Here is a 19,820-nt window from a genome sequence, read left to right as displayed (position 1 = left end):
AGGAAATTTTATTGTCTTTAATTTGAGACTACACGTAAGTTCACCCGGACTCGCGAACTATCGAGAAAATTGCATTTTTTACGTGAGAAATTGTATCTATACTTACTAGTCCGTTATCACTCAGGGAACAAAATGGCCGATGCGCTCACCCACTTTATATAGAGCCTTAATAGGATAAGTGATAAAAATGCTCTAGGGTGGTCGCATTCAGCGGAGAACGATATTTTCCATACTTTTCGCTAGGAGGTGCTCTAATGTGTGAGGGTTTGGATACATGCGGATCATTTTATTGTAATGAGTTGAGTGGTAGAGAGCGATTCTGGCGATGAAAAAATCAACTAAACATAACATCGGAAGTTTCACTTTTTCACTTTTTAAAAAAAAATTAAAAATAATTCAGATCAAACCGGATCAAACATGAAACATCAAACAAAAAGGAAAGGAAAAATGAAAATGGATTTGAGGCTTTCTTGGATATATTTCATTCTGTTTTCCTTTCCCTCGCCGAAGTTTAGTTAACTTTGAATACTTTGATTGCTTGAATGTTTGTTTTGAATTTTTGATCCTCAAATTCATTTTTTTCTGTATAACAACAACTATATTGTATAATTTACTTATTATACTTTTCTAGTTTCAGGCTCTAAGTCATTTTCATTTTCATTTTTGTAAATAACCATAGGTTCCAGCATTCCAGCAGTTCGTTGGACGTTGTACTTCCTCGGTACTTTACTTACTTTGATTTTGAATTTTCATCATTTTCATCTCAATTCTCAACGCCTTCAAAGATAATATGTAGATAGGTACAATGTTGCATCCTTGCATCATGTATCTTTTACATCTTCATTTCGAATTCTAAGACAAAAAGTGACAACCTAAAGCTCCTCCAACCCAACTTCGGTACCAAATAAGATTAAGAAGAAATAGAAATACTGCCCTACACTAGACTTTACTAATGAAAATTCTCTTCAACGAGCTCAACTTGCTTCAAAGATGAGGTTATATTTACTCGCACGACTGTATCAGTCCAACAGTTTAACTAGGTAGGTAGTTTAAGCTGAAAATATTTTAATGCATATTTTTATGCTTAATGCTTACAGTGTCTAGGTATGTATGTAATGTATGTATGAGTAGGTAATATTAGTTTTTTAGAAACTTGTCATGAATTCAGTGTACCACGATGAAACAATTGACTGATTGAGTAGGTAGTTAGGTACGTCTTGCATCATGCATGTGGAGCCAAATAAAATAAATCGAGTTCTGGTATGACGTTATTTCAATTCAATGGCCCGCTATTTTATTTTTCGAATACAGATATTAGGTACCTACTATGATTAGAACACAGACAATCCACTTGTAATTTACATGTTTAACAGTTACAAAATATCGATAAGCATGTCAATTTCAAGTATGAACAAAAATAATATGATTATTTAAGCCCTTAATAAGATAAAGGACAAAGATTTTAATTATTTCACATGCACTTATTCACAAGTATGAACTCTTTTAAAAGTGTATCATTCTAGCTTTACATGATTGTAATCTGGAGCATATATAATAAAAATTTATCCAACCGAAGTTTCATTTCGGCATGTTCTGAAATCTGAATTTTACAATTTTTCCATTACGATTGAAAATGGATTCGAAGCTGCTATTTAGTTGTATTATTTTATTTGTCAGCGTTTTCAAGGAAGGATGCACCTCGGAGATAGCTGCAGGACATGAAAATTATAATAAGGAGTATTATAATAAAATAATAGAAGATGTGAAGAAAGCTGGCGCTCGTTGGGAGGTACGTTGGTTTATTAGAATTTATTACGTACAGTTTTTCATCTAATTAGATTTAGGTACCTACAGACGTTTCTTTAATTTTTATGTTAGCTTTTTAAAATACCTATCTACCTACCTATTTCTGTGTGCTTTTCACGATGTTCATCCCATACCTATAGACTTACCCTACCCGTGGTATTCATGTTCACAGGCAGGGCACAATTTCGAAGATGACGAAGAATTTCGTCACTTGCTTAGTTCATTAGACCCCCTAAAAGATTTGGCACCCAAACCTAAACCTAAACACGAGTGCATTCACACCCAAATGAATAATGCCGCCGCTGACCCCAAAGTAGGACACGCCAAGGGTCACACACATTCTTTTAATGGTTTAAAAGAATGGAAACATTGCAAATCAGTGCGTCGCGTATGGAACCAAGGAAGATGCGCTTCAGATTGGGTACGCTTCCAAAATTCGATTACTATTGCACAATTTATGTAGATTTATGCATAATCATTTGGTTACTTTCACATTAGGTAATTGCTCCAGTGGCTGCTTTTACTGATAGATTATGCATCGCTTCGAATGGCACATTCCAAGACATCATTTCGCCTGAAACTCCTCTGGCATGCTGCAAAAGTTGTGGTTGGGGATGTAAGAAAGGTTACCCCAGCGCAGTTAACGAATATTTGGTTAGAAAAGGTGCTGTAACGGGCGCCGAATTTGGTTCGAAAAAAGTAAGAAAATAAAACATAATTCGGTGTTTTTAAAAGCTTCTCTTTGTGAGTTGTTACTCTCATACATGAGCTTGTTTTGTCTTTAGGGTTGCCAACCTTACTCCGTTTGGCCTAGCAAACATGCAAAATACTTCCAAAGAGTTTATGCCCAAACCCCAAAATGTCAAAGACAATGCACTAATGAAAAGTACAAGAAACGTTTCTATCAGGATATCATTAAAGGTATAGAACATCTGCACGTATACTAAAATAGGTACCTATATTTTGCTGGTTCATGTTTAATTTACCCTCTTCATTTTATTTTTATTTTTCATTACCTACAGCCAAACGAGCTTTTTCTTACACTTGCCCATACTGTTGCGCTTCTGAATTGATGAGACATGGCCCTGTCACAGCTACTATGATCGTTTACGAAGATTTCATCGCATACAAAAAAGGTAGGTCAAGTGTTCGTTAAATTTCAAAGATCATTTAAATACGTTAGTCGTGAAGGTACTTAAAATACCAAATTAAAATTCTTTCACAGGAGTTTATCACCACGTTACTGGAAAGCCAATAGGCAAACTGACCGTAAAATTGGTCGGATTCGATGACGAGGATCCCGAAAATAAATACTGGATCGCTATAAATTCATGGGGTAAGAAATGGGGTAACAATGGACAATTCCTGATTCGAAGAACAGTCGATGAATGCCAGATTGAAGGATCCATGCATGGAGTCTACGTGTATTCGGATGCTGACGAAAGTGAAAGTAGCAGTAGTTCGGAGGAAGAAGAGCAAGACGACATCGATAACAATGAAGAATAATCATGTATCATTGTAAATAAATCGCTCGTTTTCGCATCCTATTATTTTTTGTACAAATTATAACACCGATGATTTTTAATGCGCTTATTCGAAACAAGAAAATGCTATTATGGTGCAGCAGCGCACACGTGAAATCATTTAAACGCTGCCAACGCTGGCAGAACGCCACAACAAACCAGTTTGTATACAAATTGACTTTCCTATGCGCTGTGTAACCTGCTTTGATAACGACTTCATCATAGATTTCAATTTACCAAACACTATTCAGGCGTGTAACAAGACGTGTAAAATGTGTTGTCAAGTTATTGTTTAAAACTTAGATGATGAATTTTTTTGAAAATAATAACTTTGTTTCTCCAAATGGAGTGAATTTGAATGATTTGAATGTCGACGAGGCATATTTCAATTTGACCTCATTTTTTAATAGCAGAATTGGAGTATATTCTCTGTCATCAGATTGCAAAAGAGTAAGTTGGATATTTTTTTGAAATTCGGGAGTAGGTAAAATGAATATGGGACGGGTTGAAACTGCCTACTAATCTAATACATATAAGTAGGTAAGTACATATGTATGTATTATTAAGGTGTAGGTGAGCACGCAGATCTATAAGAAGAAGGATCCCTACATAAGATGCTGTGATAAGAATAATCATAAAATGTTACCTACCTTTTAATTGTGTATGATGAATAGCTCATTCCAAAATTCTCCATTTTTTTTTTTTTTACCAACTGAATAATTTTTAGTGTCCTTTTACCTACGTGACCAGTTTGAATAAATCAAAAATCGTGAGTGTTTCTACCAAGCATCATATGAAATGGCGTTTTTACAATGAAACTCAATCAAGTGCCCTCAAGCAAATCTTAGATAAAGAGTAAGATGATTATAAATAACCATTAGATACTAATGACTCTCACAATTTACCGTTGTTTAAAAATATGTACCTACCTACTTACTATCTAAGTATTAACAGCATAACTCATTGATAAAAATTCAAACGACAAGGGCAAACATACAGGTAACTTGCTCCTATTTGAGATTGACTTTTTTTGAGCCAGAAGTGTTTAAAATGTTTGAAGAAAAAGCTGGGAATATGACTCTTCAAGGACATAATATGATGCCTTCCAACAGAAAGGATCCGTAAATTCAAATTTTTTAATCAATTTTGACAGTTCAATGTCTTTACAATAAATTAGTAATAATTCCTTACTAATCTGGGTATTTCTCTTTTTTTTTTTTTTGAAAAGGGGGGAGGGGTGAGGAAACCGAAACTCGAAAGTGAAATTTCTGTCTTCATCACGATGATTCTGTCTCTGACAGATGGTATCAGTGGCATGGTTGACCAGAAATTGTTTTATGCAAGAAAAGGGGAGATCAGCATTTTATTAGGTACCTACTTACCTAGTGATGTTTTTAGAAACTGCTATAAATTTTGACTCATCGTATTTTAGAACCCGTTGCAACGTTGAGTATCTAAATCTTTTTGCGAGGTGATAAGAAAATAAAATATGAGATTCAAAGAAATCAAAATTTTAAAGTCCTACAATGAAACATTCAGTATTAAAACTCAATTTTTCACAATAGGAATACCTACGTGTCATTTGAAAATTGAAAAAATTGCAGTGAGGATTCTAGGTATTGTTTTACTGAACTTTTTTTAATACCTCAATTTTCAAAATTGAACCCTTCTCTGACCTTTGAGATCACAAGCTCTCCAATTTTCAACGAAATTCAAAAAAATGTCAAAGTTGAAGTGGCGTAGGTACTGATTGTTACTACTCGTATACGTAATTTACAAATTCCAATAGATAGGTAGTAAATAATAATAGATGAGATTTTGGTGTTCCAAACATGCGTTCATTCAATCTAATCAAGATACTTTATATGTACTTTTTGCAGATCCTTGATTTGTGAGCTAAATGAAAGTATCGAAGAATATGGCATCTACGATATTGCTATCACTAAAGACTCTTGTAAATTCTCCACTCAGAGGGAACCTGTAAACATTTACTGGCGTAAGTAAATTAAAACCATGCCTACTTCTTACCGAGGTACCTATCTAATTTTTTCACCTTACATCTGAAGCAAATCACTTCACATTTTCTTTGCACATGTGTCTTTCAAGATCAACATTTCCATAGCTTTAGGTAGGCTTACTCATAGCCTACCACGTTTTTCATGAATAACCAATCGAAAAGATTTGCGCTTTTGTTTTCGTGAGGGAAAAAAGGTTAAAATTATTGCATCGTATGTTTCACGGATACCTTACGCAGTACATTTTCCCAAATACGATTCTATGAGATAAACATAAGTTCACATTTAGGCAGTAATAAATAAAAGTACATTCGGTACAGGCGTATGAGAAAAAAACACGCTCGACAAAACGACGCTTATTTATCTCCAAACATAAGAAGGTAAATCGCTCCCACAAGGAAACTCGTCTATTGTCAAATTGCGCGATAGAGACAACAGTTGTTGTTACAATATTGTCATACGAAAATGGCAACATTTTTCCTCGTCGTTAACTCCAACTAAGTAGGATATTACACTTGTACCTTTAATTTTCGTTCGTTCCATTTCGAATATAACCATAATCGATAGTTTACGTTTACAAATATCGCGTACCTACCTAATTTATTATTCGAACATGATATTGCACACTTTTGCATGTAATCAACATGCTGCAAAATTCCACCGCGCCGAAAACTCGCACTTTCTGGCTTGGCTTATCGGTATATCGTGTCGTTTCTCCAGCCTATATAAGTCATAAATCAAAAAAACTAATTACGCCGAAATTCAGCTCTTTCATGGTAAAAGTTCGAAATTATTTTCATCTTCTCAAGATGTTAATTTTATTATTAAATACGGTAAACACGAGGAAGGAAAAAAAACTTGGCTCCTAATTAGCGTCCTACTATACGTACATGTGGATTGTGGAACTCCCCAACAAATTACGTTAATTTGTTCTCTTTTTTTCATTTTTTCGAATGTACTGTTAGTATATATAGGTAGGTATAATACTCTTACAAGGGTTGTGTATTTATCATTCAAACTTGGCAAAATATTCAACTAAATCATCTCTTGTTTTATTTCCCACTTTTCACTAATTTTTTAATTGCCAACAACGTTGCTTAGAGGAGGTATGACGGCTGCAGAAGGAGGGTTCGTAATTTCGCTACTCTTAATAACACGTAATTAAGTTTTGTATTATAAGAGATTCGACGGGTACGAAGTGAACCTCTACCCTTCCATTTTTCACGCCAACTAATGAAACTTGAAAGTTTTACAATTTTTAAAAAAATACTTATTAAAATGTTGCGTTTATAATATTTCATAAAAGTTGGCGATACGTTTTGGTTTTATCTTTTTAAAACGTTAATTTGTCAAGTTTTTATCGCTTTAGATCTTATATTTCCTGAGGTTATGTAATTCTGGCTAGCACGAGCGTTTCTTGTTACACTAACGATGTTTTTATAAAAAGATAGCTGTATTAAAGATACATTTAAACTATATGTGTACGAAAACTCTAGCAGTACAATTAATATGGTCATCGTGTGCAAATACAGCAGGATAAATACAGTTGAAAGCACTTGAACAGAAAAAAATTGCGTACCTATTTGTAAGCAGGAAAAGAATTCCTTGATCAGTTTCGTAAAAAGCATATGATTACGAATCCTTCGGAGAATGAGGTGAAACTACGTTGTATGAAACCCCCTCCTCACTCGGAGCTTGGTGAAATTGTAAACTTTAAGTAGGTACCATACCTACTTTCACCGTGAAGTAGGTATTTTAAAGTTTGGACACACTACCTGACAAAAAGAGTTGCAAATAACCTGACTTGATAATTTTTTTGGATGAGGGAGGGAAGAGTGGAAATAGGTTATTTTTTCAGGCATTATTTATGCAGTTTGCAAGTTAACAAATAGGTACTTTTTTGGATATTTTGAGACATTATTTTTTGGGAAGGAGGAAGAGGGCAGAGACTGTGAAGTATGAACACTGACGGGAGTTACGGATCGGGCCATTATCCTTTAAGTAATACCCTACCTACCAAAATTACGATTTTGAGCAAGAGTAAAATATTTCTGCCAATCTTTCAAAAATTGCAGCTTTTAACCAGTCTGATAACAAATCCTAGGTTCCTGTAAAAATTTGTAAAAGAAAAAAAATCACTGAAATTATATTTGAGAAAGCTTGTATTAAAACATTAGTAGAAGATGTAAGCACCTATTTTTAGCCATATTTGTCTTATAAAAGTAATTGCAAAAAAACAGATAAATTTCTAAAAACAATTTTTTTTAAATTACGAGTAGGTTTTTTTTTTTATAAACTCCAGTTCGTGTATACGTATTTATATAAATTTCATAAATGTTTTATGGCCTATAGAATTATCATTTTCTCAATAGGTACCTACCTACTCAACATAATTATGTACTTAGTTAACTTCGTCTATTCACCTATTTTTGACTCATTTTGCTCCGCGAGGAAGCCAAACGATCCGTTTAATAGAAAGCTGAAAAGTATAATACGACGAAAAAGAAATTGAAATGAATTCACCGAATTGTAAAAAAATCCGTTGAAAAAAGCTTGAAACAGGAAACTATTTCACCTCTATTTATTTACTTAGGTACATTTAAAAAGAGAAATCACAAACAACGTCATTATTCAGCTTTGCATGACATTTCTAAAACTTCTTTTTCATTCGAATTACTAAAATTGAATTCAAAAAAACAGACAAAACAAGATTAAAAAAAAATTAAATTACTATTGTTTACAGCTCTTTGTGCGACACTCGTCTTCCTACTATTTTTACATCTTTTCATCAAACTAGCATGGAATATAAGCAGAAGATACTTCTCTAAAAAGGTAAGTAAGTAACTTATCAAATTATCTGTTTAAATAAATCCTTGTAAAGAAATGCAAAAAAAGGAAAAAATTAGGTAGGTACCTATCTAATAAAAAAGTAATGTGGGTATTGTTTTGATCCGTAAGTAGATACTCTCGTATCATTTTATATTTATTTACTCATGTTACTTGGTATCACATGTCTTTCCATCGTTGAGTTGAGAAAGATCGAAGAACTTTTAATGTGCAATTGCACGTGGGTTCCTACCTAGCCAAATTACAGACAATTTTTTCAGTAATTGAATAAATACATAGGTACTTAGATGCCAGTACATATTGTAGACGTAAGTACTTGCTTAGATAGGGTAGGTACCTATGTTTATTTTAAATCGGCCAAGTTTCACTGTCATTTTTCTGGTATTTTTTTCTCATGTGCAAAGTTTAAGAAAACGGTAGTTCTACATAATATAATGAAATACAACTCAAAACGTAGAATTTTTCGGCCATCGTTCAGGCCTGCTGTATACTCTTTTTGTTTTTCGTTCCATATTTGAAATTTACGTACAATACACACATGGCCTTGAAACGAGGAAAAACAGCTATCTTAGTTTTGTCCCTAGTTTGGAAAAAATCCAAAATATTTCCAGCCAAAATCTTTTCAATAAAATGTGCCAACAATATAAATCTTGTACCTTAAAATATTATAAATATGAAGTTTTCAATTAGAGATCCGAAGAGTAAAGGGTACCTACAGTTATTTTTATTTCCACTTTCTAGCGAAAAATTGCAGAAGACGAAGTCGACATTGACGACAATTTGCCGGCTAAAAAAACCAGGATTAGCTCTATCGACGTATTTCGCGGGTAACTATACAGTATACATATAATATTTTAAGTTTTCGATTGGGAAAAAAATTCAATATTTCATTGAAACGCGTTAGAGTATCTGTCACTTGCAAATTGATTTAGATTTTTGCAATATAATAATTTCAAGGTTTAAGTAAGCCGATCTGACTTGTCAAAAATTATGGAGTGGTTTCATACGAAACATGACAAACGATAAAATATTTCCAACGGATTACAAATGACAATTTAAAGCACTCTTCGAGGGGGAATCTAACTCATTTATCGTTTAATATGTACATTTTATCGGAATCGTTTTGTTTTTAATCTACCTTATTGTATAGGCAGTGTCTATATCATAAAAATTCTCGTATATTCGTTTAATTTGACGTCCGATTTATGATGCAAATAATTATGGAGTTACCTTTGATGGATTACATATTTATTACGTCTCAGTTTTATCGTCCATGACTTGATAGGGTTGCTCAAGTTGTAATAATAAGTACTTGATTTTGTATTAATGTCTGAGGTGTTAATCGTTTTGTTCAAGTAGCCTATTTTTTATTGTTTTGCGTTTAAAAAAATACTTGAATTTATTTCTGGATTATTAAATGAATCTCAGCTGGGTGATTTATTGTGTATTAGCCGTATTAAGTAAAATTCAAAATAAATTGTTTGAAGCTCTCCTCCAATTTTCCTAATCTTTGATGCTAAGAACAAAATTTTAAGGTTTTGAATTTTCAAAACTTGATCAGAAAATAAAATCGAAAAGTCCGATTTAACTTTTTAAATTTCGGAAATGGGAGTTTGAGGTTCTCTCCAGTTGTTTGATCGGGTTCGTGAAATTGAAAATCGGCAAAAATAGGCAAGATAGGAATGATGTTTGAGTATTTATTGGACCAATAATAATAAATGTTTTAATTCATAGGTACTTTTTATTGAAGCCTGCATGATTTATAGCTGCTCTAAAATTGAAATGTATGATTTCAGATTTGCATTATGTCTCATGGTATTTACGAATGATGGCGGAGGACAATACTGGTTTTTCAACCATTCCACATGGAATGGTCTATATCCACCTGATTTGCTCTATCCATGGTAGGAACTAGGAACCACTTAAAAGTGTCAAAAAAATCCAGAATGCACACTAAAATTCGCATTTTCCCCATAAATGGCAGGTTCTTATGGATCATGGGCGTTTGTATTGCGTTATCTCAATCATCTCACAGAAAAAATGCTGTCAAAAAGAAAACAATCATATGGACTACATTAAAGGTTACCTCACAGTAGTATACTTCGGCATGATTACATTACCACTCATGAAATGGTTCACATAATTGGCAACATCAAAATATAAATCATCCTAGTATTTACTGGTAATTTACCAAAAATTACTGGTAATTTACCAAAAATTACTGGTAATTTACCAAAACTTACTGGTAATTTACCAAAAATTACTGGTAATTACCAAAACTTACTGGTAATTTACCAAAACTTACTGGTAATTTACCAAAACTTACTGGTAATTTACCAAAACTTACTGGCAATTTACCAAAAATTACTGGTAATTTACCAAAAATTACTGATAGTTTTCCAAAACTTACTGGCAATTTACCCAAAATTAACCAAAAATGACTGGTAATTTACCAAAAATACTGGTAATTTACCAAAAACTACTGGTAATTTGCCAGAAATTACTGGTAATTTTTAAAATGAAGAATTGAACAATTTTTTTCTGATTCTCAAAAATTAATGTGGGGTCATTTTGAGTAGTTGAATCATTTTTGTGAATCATCTGACATGGGCATTTTGTGAGTTTGCAAATTATTTTTTAATAATTATGATTATTTTTTCAGAGAAGTTTCATTTTATTTGTGATTGGTTTAGCATTGAATACGTTAGGAGTTGGACCTGTTGAACTTCGACATTTGAGAATACCTGGGATTTTGCAAAGAATAGCCATATCATATGGAATCACGAGCATCCTAGCGATTTTTGTATTCGATATAAATGTAAGTAGGTATCTTGCTCATAGCTATGTACTGGTACTCTCTCTGGTAATCTCTTCAATCCTACATTTTTTATTGAAAATTCTCCCTGTATAAAAAGGTAGATAAGTGTGCAATTTTTGGTTGGAGAGAGCTAGGTGGAGTTAGGGAGATCAGCTCGCTGAATGTATTTTCCTCCTTTTCTGCGAAGTTAAATTTTTTTTGAATGCTTTTAAGAATCAAAAAATCCACTAATTCCAACAGCAAGATTTTTTTCTGGTAAAAAGGAAGATAGTGTATTTTATTGACACTCTTTAATTTCTTAATTCACGATTTCTAAACTTAGATTGCGACTTATTACATAGGACGATTCAATATTCATTTTTGTACCTAGATCAGCTGGCTGAACGGCATCAAGTCCATATTGATGGTTCTTCCACAATGGTTTTTCCATCTGGCAATTGTCGCAGCTCATACTTACCTCACTTTTTATTTACCAGTACCTGGATGTCCCCTGTAAGTTACGCTTAGCATGATTCTGACTTTAATCATATCCAAACGAGCACCAATTTCGAAACTTTATAAAAACTTCACGTAACTTTATTCTATTTCAGTGGTTTTCTAGACCCAGGAGGCATTCAAGATGGCAGCAAGTATAAAAATTGCACAGGAGGAGCGGCAGGTTACATCGATAGACTTTTACTAGGGGAAAATAGACTTTGGCAAAATGCTCCCGTACGAATCACCTACCAAACCTCACCCTTCGACCCGGAAAATATTTTAGGTATTTATGTGTAATTTTCTCGCAATCTAAAGAAGTTTTTTTTTCTTCTGCTGCGAGGTTATTTCATTAAACCTCTCTTCAATTCTATCACGTCGTTTGTACACGTTCGATAAAGATGTTTCAATCTAGTAATACTCTTGAAGAAAGTTTTATAAATCTCTTTCCGTTCGCTTCTCGACTGCGCTTGATAAGTTGTATCTCTTAGGTACACGCATCGACGTCAATAATTGAGATACGAATTATAACCTCTAAATTGATACACGTGTTATCTGCTCGCTTTACTCGGATGAAATTATATTACGCGAGTCGTATACTCTTTACAACGTGTCGGGTCAAAATACCACGCCGAAGCTCTTCGTGCCTCTGCTTCTACCTACCCCTAAAACAATCAAATTTTCTTGCCCTTTAGGTTGTTTAACCTCGATATTTGGAACCTTTCTCGGAGTTCAAGCTGGATATATATTGATTGTGCATCGTAAACCAATAACAAGGATTCGTCATTTCGTAACGTGGGCTATACTTTTATTAGCACTTGGTTTTGGATTGCATTTCTTCGACGTAATACCGATAAACAAGAGCTTATGGTAAATCGTTGTTTTCCAGCCACTACGAATTGTAGGTATTGTTTATTAAAAATGAATTATGTTTTTCCACATCGGATATTTATTACAGGTCTTTGTCGTTTACATTGGCTACCTCTGGATTGGCATTTCTTCTGTTCGCTTTTATTTATTACGTGGTGGATTATACCAAATTATGGAATGGATCGCCGTTCATATATCCAGGTATGAAAAGCCTTTATTTTGAATTTTTATGGGATATTTTCATCAGTCATTTCCCCTTCTGAACGACAATTCGGCAACCCTGTTCACAACCGTGTGATTTAGGTAGCATGCATCGTTTGGAAAGAGAAGGGCAATGAACTTCTTCCAAAGGCTCTGGTAATAGGAACCTAATTAAGTTCAATTTCTGGAGAATTAATCTCAAGTTTCTTGTTTGATTTCAGGGATGAATTCAATACTGGTTTATGTCGGACATGAAATATGTTTCCAATTATTTCCATGGCATTGGAGGATCTCATTCGCAATGAATACTCATTTCATGAATCTCATAGAAAATACTTGGGGTGTAATTTTATGGATTTTGATAACATTTTGCATGTATAAAAAGAAGATTTTTGTTGTTGTTTAATAAATGTGGTACTTACCTACTAGGTATACCTACCTACCTATTTGTTTTTGAAATTTTTATTGTGTTTTTCGGGAGAAGGTGACATGAACTGTACCTACTTCTCATTTTTGGAACCTTGTGGATAGTATGAAAATTGACAAAAGTTCAACTTTTGACAGCTTTCTCCCATCGATCTTAATTTTACCTAGTTTTCGAATCATTTAACGAATTTTTCCGAAAATTGATTTCTCATTTTATTCCTCTAAATCCAATCTGAATCTTTTTAGTGGGCCAGAAAAATGAATAAAATCACGAAAATCACAAACAAACTGACCTTATGTCCTTTTTGTACAATTCTTTCTCAATCGCGAGAAATAAAAAAGGGATAGAAAAGGAAGTGAATACCTATACAGTACGATAAAACAACACAAAACCTTTAGGCGCAAACTAATAAATTCGCGGACCAAGAAACCGTTAGCTGGAAAATTTAACTTTACAACAATCTGCTTCCAATGTCTGGTCATCTTACACCTGTATCAGATAAATATATAGATAAAGTTTCTCTTTGTACTTTCATTTCTTATTAAAAAATAAGGAAAGTTTTTATAACTGACGTCAACTTTCTACATTAAGCTGAACTTTACGTATTAAAAGGTGTTCTTTTTCTTGCCTTCGTACAAAGCTTTATTGGAGTTTCGTTTACTTTAATTTTATTAAGTTCGAGCAAATCAACGCGAAAACATATATTTTACAGGTTCCTTTATTTCTTTATTTTTTTCCCCCGGTCAGTGCTACAAATTTGCCATGGCATAGTTTGTAGGACTCTGGTGTATTACAACATACTACATACCTACTTCGTATAAGTTAATGCTGTACCTATAGTGGACCATATCTATCAGGCTATTTGTTTTGTTTTTACGTCTATGAGACTCCAGTTTTTCCATTTGTACTGCACGCAGAGTCTTCAATTCTACAATATTATTACGCATTGGTATTTTAAATTTTAAATCAGCTCATCTGTGAAATTATTACTTCTAGAATTCAAATTTTCAGTTTTCTTGCATCACTCAGAAAATCAGACCAAAGTTTTTTAATAATTACTTATTTATTTTAATAGACACAAATAATTTATTTACAATGATGTAATCGTTCAATTCAACATTATATTGGTAAATATATCCTTAAAGATAGTAAAAAGTAAAATAATTACAATTTTTTTCATTCGTTAAAAAAAATAATTAAACAAAAAAATAGTCAACTTCGTAAATAACCGATAAATACAGCTTTCGCAGCAAAATGTACATCGCCAAGCGTACACTTACTTTTCAATTCAACGTTTTCACTAGAACCGTAACGAAACATAGAATGTAGGTAGGTATAATATAAACAAAATACATAAAAATGAGAAAAAGTAAACAAAAAAATAAAAATACAGGAATGAAATATTAATAGAATAAATGTAATTATGGCCGTTCGAGGGGTATAAAATTTTTTAAACAAATGCATTCTTCGTTAAATGCATTTGTTTTTGCTCGAAGAATGTTGGAAGATAGGAACATTGCAATTAAAATTATGATAGGTAGATACATTTTATAAAAATTATAATAATTTTATGATATTGAATTTGTTGGAAACTAGAGTCTTTCTTTTTAAATTAAAAAAAAAAATAATGTTTCGAATAAATTATTTTTTTTAAATATTAAGACATTAAAAAAATACCGTTTACTAATAACGAATCAAAATCTCAACACAGCAATTTTTTCTGATCACAAATAAGTTGCTTACTTCCTAATAATTTAAATTATTGATTCTTCCACCAATAGGTATCACAATGCATATTTACTTATTCTTATTATGAAAAAATAAACAATTTGAAACCCCCCAATATTTCTTCCATCATTCTTCGCACACATAAAAAATTGCACTGCGAACTCATCGAAGATTGACTACATAATCGTAAAATTTAACAGGTAACATTCTCCACCTTTTGAAGTTGAATTTCACCCCAAATACGAAATTTCGATAATTAAATTATCGAAGTTTTACCAAAAAATTTTGCAGACCTTCTGAGTACACAATTTTTTCAATCATTCTCACATTTTTTATACAAAAAAAATTTACATTTATGTATGATAAGAATTGAGTAATTAAAATAAGAAAATCGTTAAATTACTGTACACAAATCACATTTTTTTACACGAAAAAAAGAGGAGGAAAAACAGCGTTAGATAATACATAATAGCACTACTTTAACACCAGCTTATACTTTATAAACGTTCATGATTTCGCTGCGATAAACATTATAAGGATAAAAAAATAGTTTTTTTCTTTATATAAAGTATTAAATTTATTCATAAATGATGGAGGAGGCAATTGGTATAAAAATTTTTAAAATTATTTTTTTACACTGGAATTTTTTTTTTGAGCTTTAAAAACGTTTTTTTCTAATGACATCGCGGTAAAATGTAAACCTATTTACACGAAGCTTAAAAATTCGATAAATTAAAGGTACAAACGTTAATCGTATAAGAACAACTTTTTAAAAAAAAATTATAACATACCTATTTCGCGCCTAAAAATAAAAACAAAAAAAAAATAGTAAACAATGAATAAAAAGTACTCAACAAAATATAACTAATATCTGGTATACATTTTTGTATATCGTTCCAATTTTAATTTTAAGTAAGGAGGGAGGAGCGAATTTAACGAACAGGTAACACTGATATTTATGTCTCGGGTTCATTCGCCGATTTGAAATTTTCATTCGTGATAACGAAAAAACAAAAAAACAAAAAAAAATCGATAAAATTAACAATATAACGCATTCTAGCATTTAATGTTTACATAATCAAGTCTTCGAGTAGATAATTTTTTTTCAAATTGGAAAAAAAATTACAAAATATATACACAATGTTATAAAATGTTACGTAAAAATGCCGAGTATAATATGACTAGCGATTTCGGTTAAAAATATTATAGTTAAGGCTGACCGCGTAGATAAACATGTACTGAAACCGAGGCCAGCTGATAATGGACCCCACCATCGTCCTGGTATAGGGGATGCTGCGTTTTTGCCTCTTTGCATTGCTGCTGGATGTTCTCCTAGAATAAAAAATTAAAAGAAAAAATGTTACAAATTGATAGGTATAATGTTGGTGTTGGTAACATATTTTTTCTGATTTTGAAAGATGCATTACATTACGAATTAATTCTTATTGCCTTTCAAAAATAAATTACAAGTAAATTCGTACGTGTTAATAAAATTGCCTAATCAGTTCGCCGTAAATATTGAATCAGAAGGTCCTTTCTGTTTCTATTATGGAAAATCTCAGAATTCATCATGGATATTTTATTCGTAAACATCAATGATTGACTTTAAAAAATCACATAATATATATACGTACAGGTATTTTTCAACTCTTATCGTTAGTCTCATTTCAAAGAAGACAGCCACAGGATCGTAGCATCGTACACGGTACATTAAGTACCATTATTATTTGAGTTTCTTTGAAATTACCAGCAAATAAATAAAACGCCCTCGTAACTTTTTTTCAAGACGTGTATTTGTCCTCAGCCTATTTAACTTTAAAGACGAGCAATTTAAATCCACCAACGAACGCCCACTTTCACGGAATTACAAAAACTATAATCGTCTCCAATCGACGTTAACGTTTCTCCAGAAAATCAAGGTCAACATACTACAAGGACCGTTTTGGCACCAAAATTTCGCTTAAAAAATTCTTTTAAAAATTTTCAAACTTGTCTGATGCGTAGCTCGGTGTTTTTACTTTAATCCGTTTACATATTTTAGCTCGTTAATTTATATGTATCTAATGCCCAACCTTACGCGACTCTTGAGTTATGGAATAGGCTACAAATATTTACTCGTCTCGTTTGTAACAAGTTTTGTTATGTTTTCAAACTTCATTCCAGCACAAACTATGAAGTTTGCCAGCTAAAGTTCAAAGATGTTTGCTCAATGGAAATAACATAATTAAAATCTTTTGGTCTATCGATGGTTGCCGAGTCCTCGTCGACTGCGAGTACAACCCCATTCGACAAACTTCTTAGCTATGTGAAATGTAACGCGGTTTACCTTTTACAAACCGAACTAATTACTGAAACAGAATTGGACTCGCTCCCTAACACGCCATTTATTATAATTTTTCAGAACATCTTCGCACTCCTGCCTGCTTTATTTACCTTTTACAGGAAGCTTTCTAAAATAACTGGATTTGCACAGGGAATAACTTTTTATTTGTTACGAAGTCCTGTGTAGGTACTCGGATTCACTACCGACCGACCAAATAGGTAGGAAGATGCATCTTTCATAGCTTTTGTACTTATAAATTCACAAACGAGGTATTCTAAGTTTCACATCTCAGTGTGCGAATACTTAGGAAAGGAAGGTAAACACCTATCTATCACACAGAGCAAAATTCCTTCAAACCATCTGGGTAATTTGTTAAAACTTTTCTCTAATATCAATACTAAAAAAATACCAGTCAAATTTTCTTCTCTCGATGTTATCAACTTAATGGCGATAATAATCAGCTAAACTTTTCAACTTTTGGCTTCTTGTTCAACGTTTACACGAGTGACATTTTAATCACTTAAATGGCAACGCATCAGATTTGATAGGTCTACATAAAATATCCCCCCTCTGCGATGCTTCTTTTTTATTATATTCGAAATGAAATTTTAATAAAAGACGAAAATAGTATATTACTTAACTGTTCGGTAAAGTGCGTGAATACCAACGAGTGTGATTTTTGCAGCGCGAGCCGAAGGCGAGCGTTGCAAAGCACACGAGTTGGTGTTCACGTACATTTGCCGAATCGTTGAGTAATATGTTTTACTTAATTAGTATAGGTAAAGCTCTCAGTGCCTCACTGTTTAAAACAAGGCAGTTGTCTTTAAGTCACTATGCGTACAAAATTACACAAAAATGTAAAACAAATTACAATTGTAGTTCTTTAATTATTTATCTAAATGGCAACCCTGCTTTACATTCGAAGCGTGTTTTTCAGTAGATAGAAAAGATAACGTACGTACATGTGGTAGTGATTTTGATTTCTTGAATATGAATTTCTTTCTAGTGTTGGGCAAAAATCGATTATTTCAAATAATCGAAAATCGATTAATCGGCCAAAAAAATAATCGCGACTCCGATTAATCGGTGAAAAAATAATCGATTAAATCGATGATTTTCGATTATTTTTTTATCACATTAAAATGTTCAAAATTGCTGAAAAAACGTAAAAATGTTAATTAATTGACCGTTGAAATAACAGAGAATGACAGAAATGTGATTATTCTGGAGAAAATTATGAAAATACAAGATGGATTGGTCAATATTTCTGTTTTCACGGTTTTGAAAATTATCCTTTTTCAATTTTAACGCCAAAAAACGCAAGATTGTGATGAAATTTACGCCAAATACCCTATAAAAACATGATCGATTATTTTTTTCAAAATAATCGATTAATCGATTAATCGGAAGAAGAAAAAATAATCGCCAAACGATTATTTTTCAGGCCGATTAATCGATTATTCGATTAATCGATTAATAATCGGCCCATCACTATTTCTTTCTTCTTATTCGTTTAATTTTGAAATAAAGCAATGGGTGTTTGATTTTTATCTATCAGAAAATGAATTCCGTTTTGTTTTAGTTTATTTATTCACAAAATCAATTTCGATTTTTAGTATTTACATTAAAATGTGAAGTGATGATAACAAAGTGATGTGAATTTTACCAGTGTTGGCGTCCCGTAACGGTAACTGTAACGAAAAACGAAAATAACGAAATTTTTTTCGTTACAGGTAACGGAACTGTAACGAAAACGTTATTTTAATCAGGTGATGTTGTGTAACTGAAACGTAACGTAACGATATTTTTCTGAAAGTAACGTAACAAAAAACGGAAAAATTTTGTTACCTTTTTCGTTATTTTTTTAGTTACAAATTACAAAACAAACCCTTAAAAAACTCTGATTTGTGTAGCTCTAGCTATGAAAATTTGAAGTGAAGTCAAAAAAAATGACTAAAATGAGTTTTCAGTGTTTTCATTTGTCTGATTTTGAGTGCTGTAACGCTATATTTTTCGTTACACTGGTATTTGAACCTTCTTGTAACGTTATTTTCGTTATTTTTGTCACATTTTTTCCGCCACAAATGCATTTTACATCAAAATATACGTTGAAAAAACACTTCTGTAACAAAAAAATTGTAACGGAAATAACGAAAATAACGTAACGAAAAAATGTAAATACAGGTGTAACGAAAAATACTGTTACAGCAACTTTTTCGTTACAAAATACCATAACGAAAAACGTAACTAAAAAAATATAAATTTTGTAACGTAACGAAATAACGGAACGAAAAAAAATATCGTTATGGCCAACACTGAATTTTACTGAAGTACGTAGTAGTTTAGTTATGTACTCGTACATACAATTTATTCTTCAAAAAAGAATTTTAAAACATGGTTACTTGATATCTTTTGAACACAAATTTCATCGAATACCTTCTAATGAACTGGCTGAAAGTAGATTACAGATTTACGTACATGTGATTTCTTACTTCTTTGAGTGAATTTTACTTCGTTTAGTTCGTTTAGTTTTGAAATAAATCGTGGATGTTCAATTTCTATCTAGGTATCAGAAAATGAATTTTGTTTTGTTTATAATGTGATGATAACAAAGTGATGTGAATTTTACCAAAGTACTTATATACTCATATTATGTATTACCGTTTATTCTCGAAATTAGTTACACTTCACTTGATCATTCTCAATGTGTGTTTTGTTTGTAAATCAACTCTCCCAAGGAATTATCAACAGGTACTGTGGTCTATGATGTTCTTACTTTGAAAAAATT

General features: G+C 32.3%; 3 protein-coding genes across 4 annotated transcripts in view; 2 read left to right on the top strand and 1 right to left on the bottom strand.

Annotated features, from left to right (window-relative positions):
- The first annotated feature begins 1,522 nt into the window (after window positions 1-1,522).
- LOC135836125 (cathepsin B-like cysteine proteinase 4) lies at window positions 1,523-3,348 on the top strand. The gene is made up of 6 exons (XM_065350753.1): window positions 1,523-1,789; window positions 1,979-2,227; window positions 2,305-2,505; window positions 2,592-2,727; window positions 2,829-2,942; window positions 3,032-3,348. The coding sequence occupies exons 1-6, from the start codon at window positions 1,634-1,636 to the stop codon at window positions 3,310-3,312; spliced, it is 1,137 nt and encodes a 378-aa protein (XP_065206825.1). The 5' UTR covers window positions 1,523-1,633; the 3' UTR covers window positions 3,313-3,348.
- Window positions 3,349-3,500: 152 nt separating this feature from the next.
- Window positions 3,501-13,000, top strand: LOC135836123 (heparan-alpha-glucosaminide N-acetyltransferase-like). The gene is made up of 13 exons (XM_065350750.1): window positions 3,501-3,779; window positions 4,057-4,184; window positions 5,210-5,325; window positions 8,088-8,176; window positions 8,933-9,018; window positions 9,988-10,095; window positions 10,176-10,272; window positions 10,854-11,009; window positions 11,380-11,501; window positions 11,600-11,769; window positions 12,179-12,353; window positions 12,442-12,554; window positions 12,776-13,000. The coding sequence occupies exons 1-13, from the start codon at window positions 3,633-3,635 to the stop codon at window positions 12,958-12,960; spliced, it is 1,692 nt and encodes a 563-aa protein (XP_065206822.1). The 5' UTR covers window positions 3,501-3,632; the 3' UTR covers window positions 12,961-13,000.
- A 1,025-nt stretch (window positions 13,001-14,025) lies between these two features.
- LOC135836122 (protein turtle homolog A-like) overlaps window positions 14,026-19,820 on the bottom strand; it is a 308,672-nt gene continuing 302,877 nt past the window's right edge. For both annotated transcript variants that reach the window (XM_065350746.1, XM_065350747.1), the window contains exon 6: window positions 14,026-16,041. In XM_065350746.1, the coding sequence (XP_065206818.1) occupies window positions 15,863-16,041 (179 nt within the window). In that variant the 3' untranslated portion in view covers window positions 14,026-15,862. The remainder of the gene's footprint in view (window positions 16,042-19,820) is intronic.

The sequence above is a fragment of the Planococcus citri genome, chromosome 2 (assembly GCF_950023065.1).
Source record: "Planococcus citri chromosome 2, ihPlaCitr1.1, whole genome shotgun sequence".
Lineage (NCBI taxonomy): Eukaryota > Metazoa > Arthropoda > Insecta > Hemiptera > Pseudococcidae > Planococcus > Planococcus citri.
This window is presented reverse-complemented; position numbering and strand designations above follow the sequence as displayed.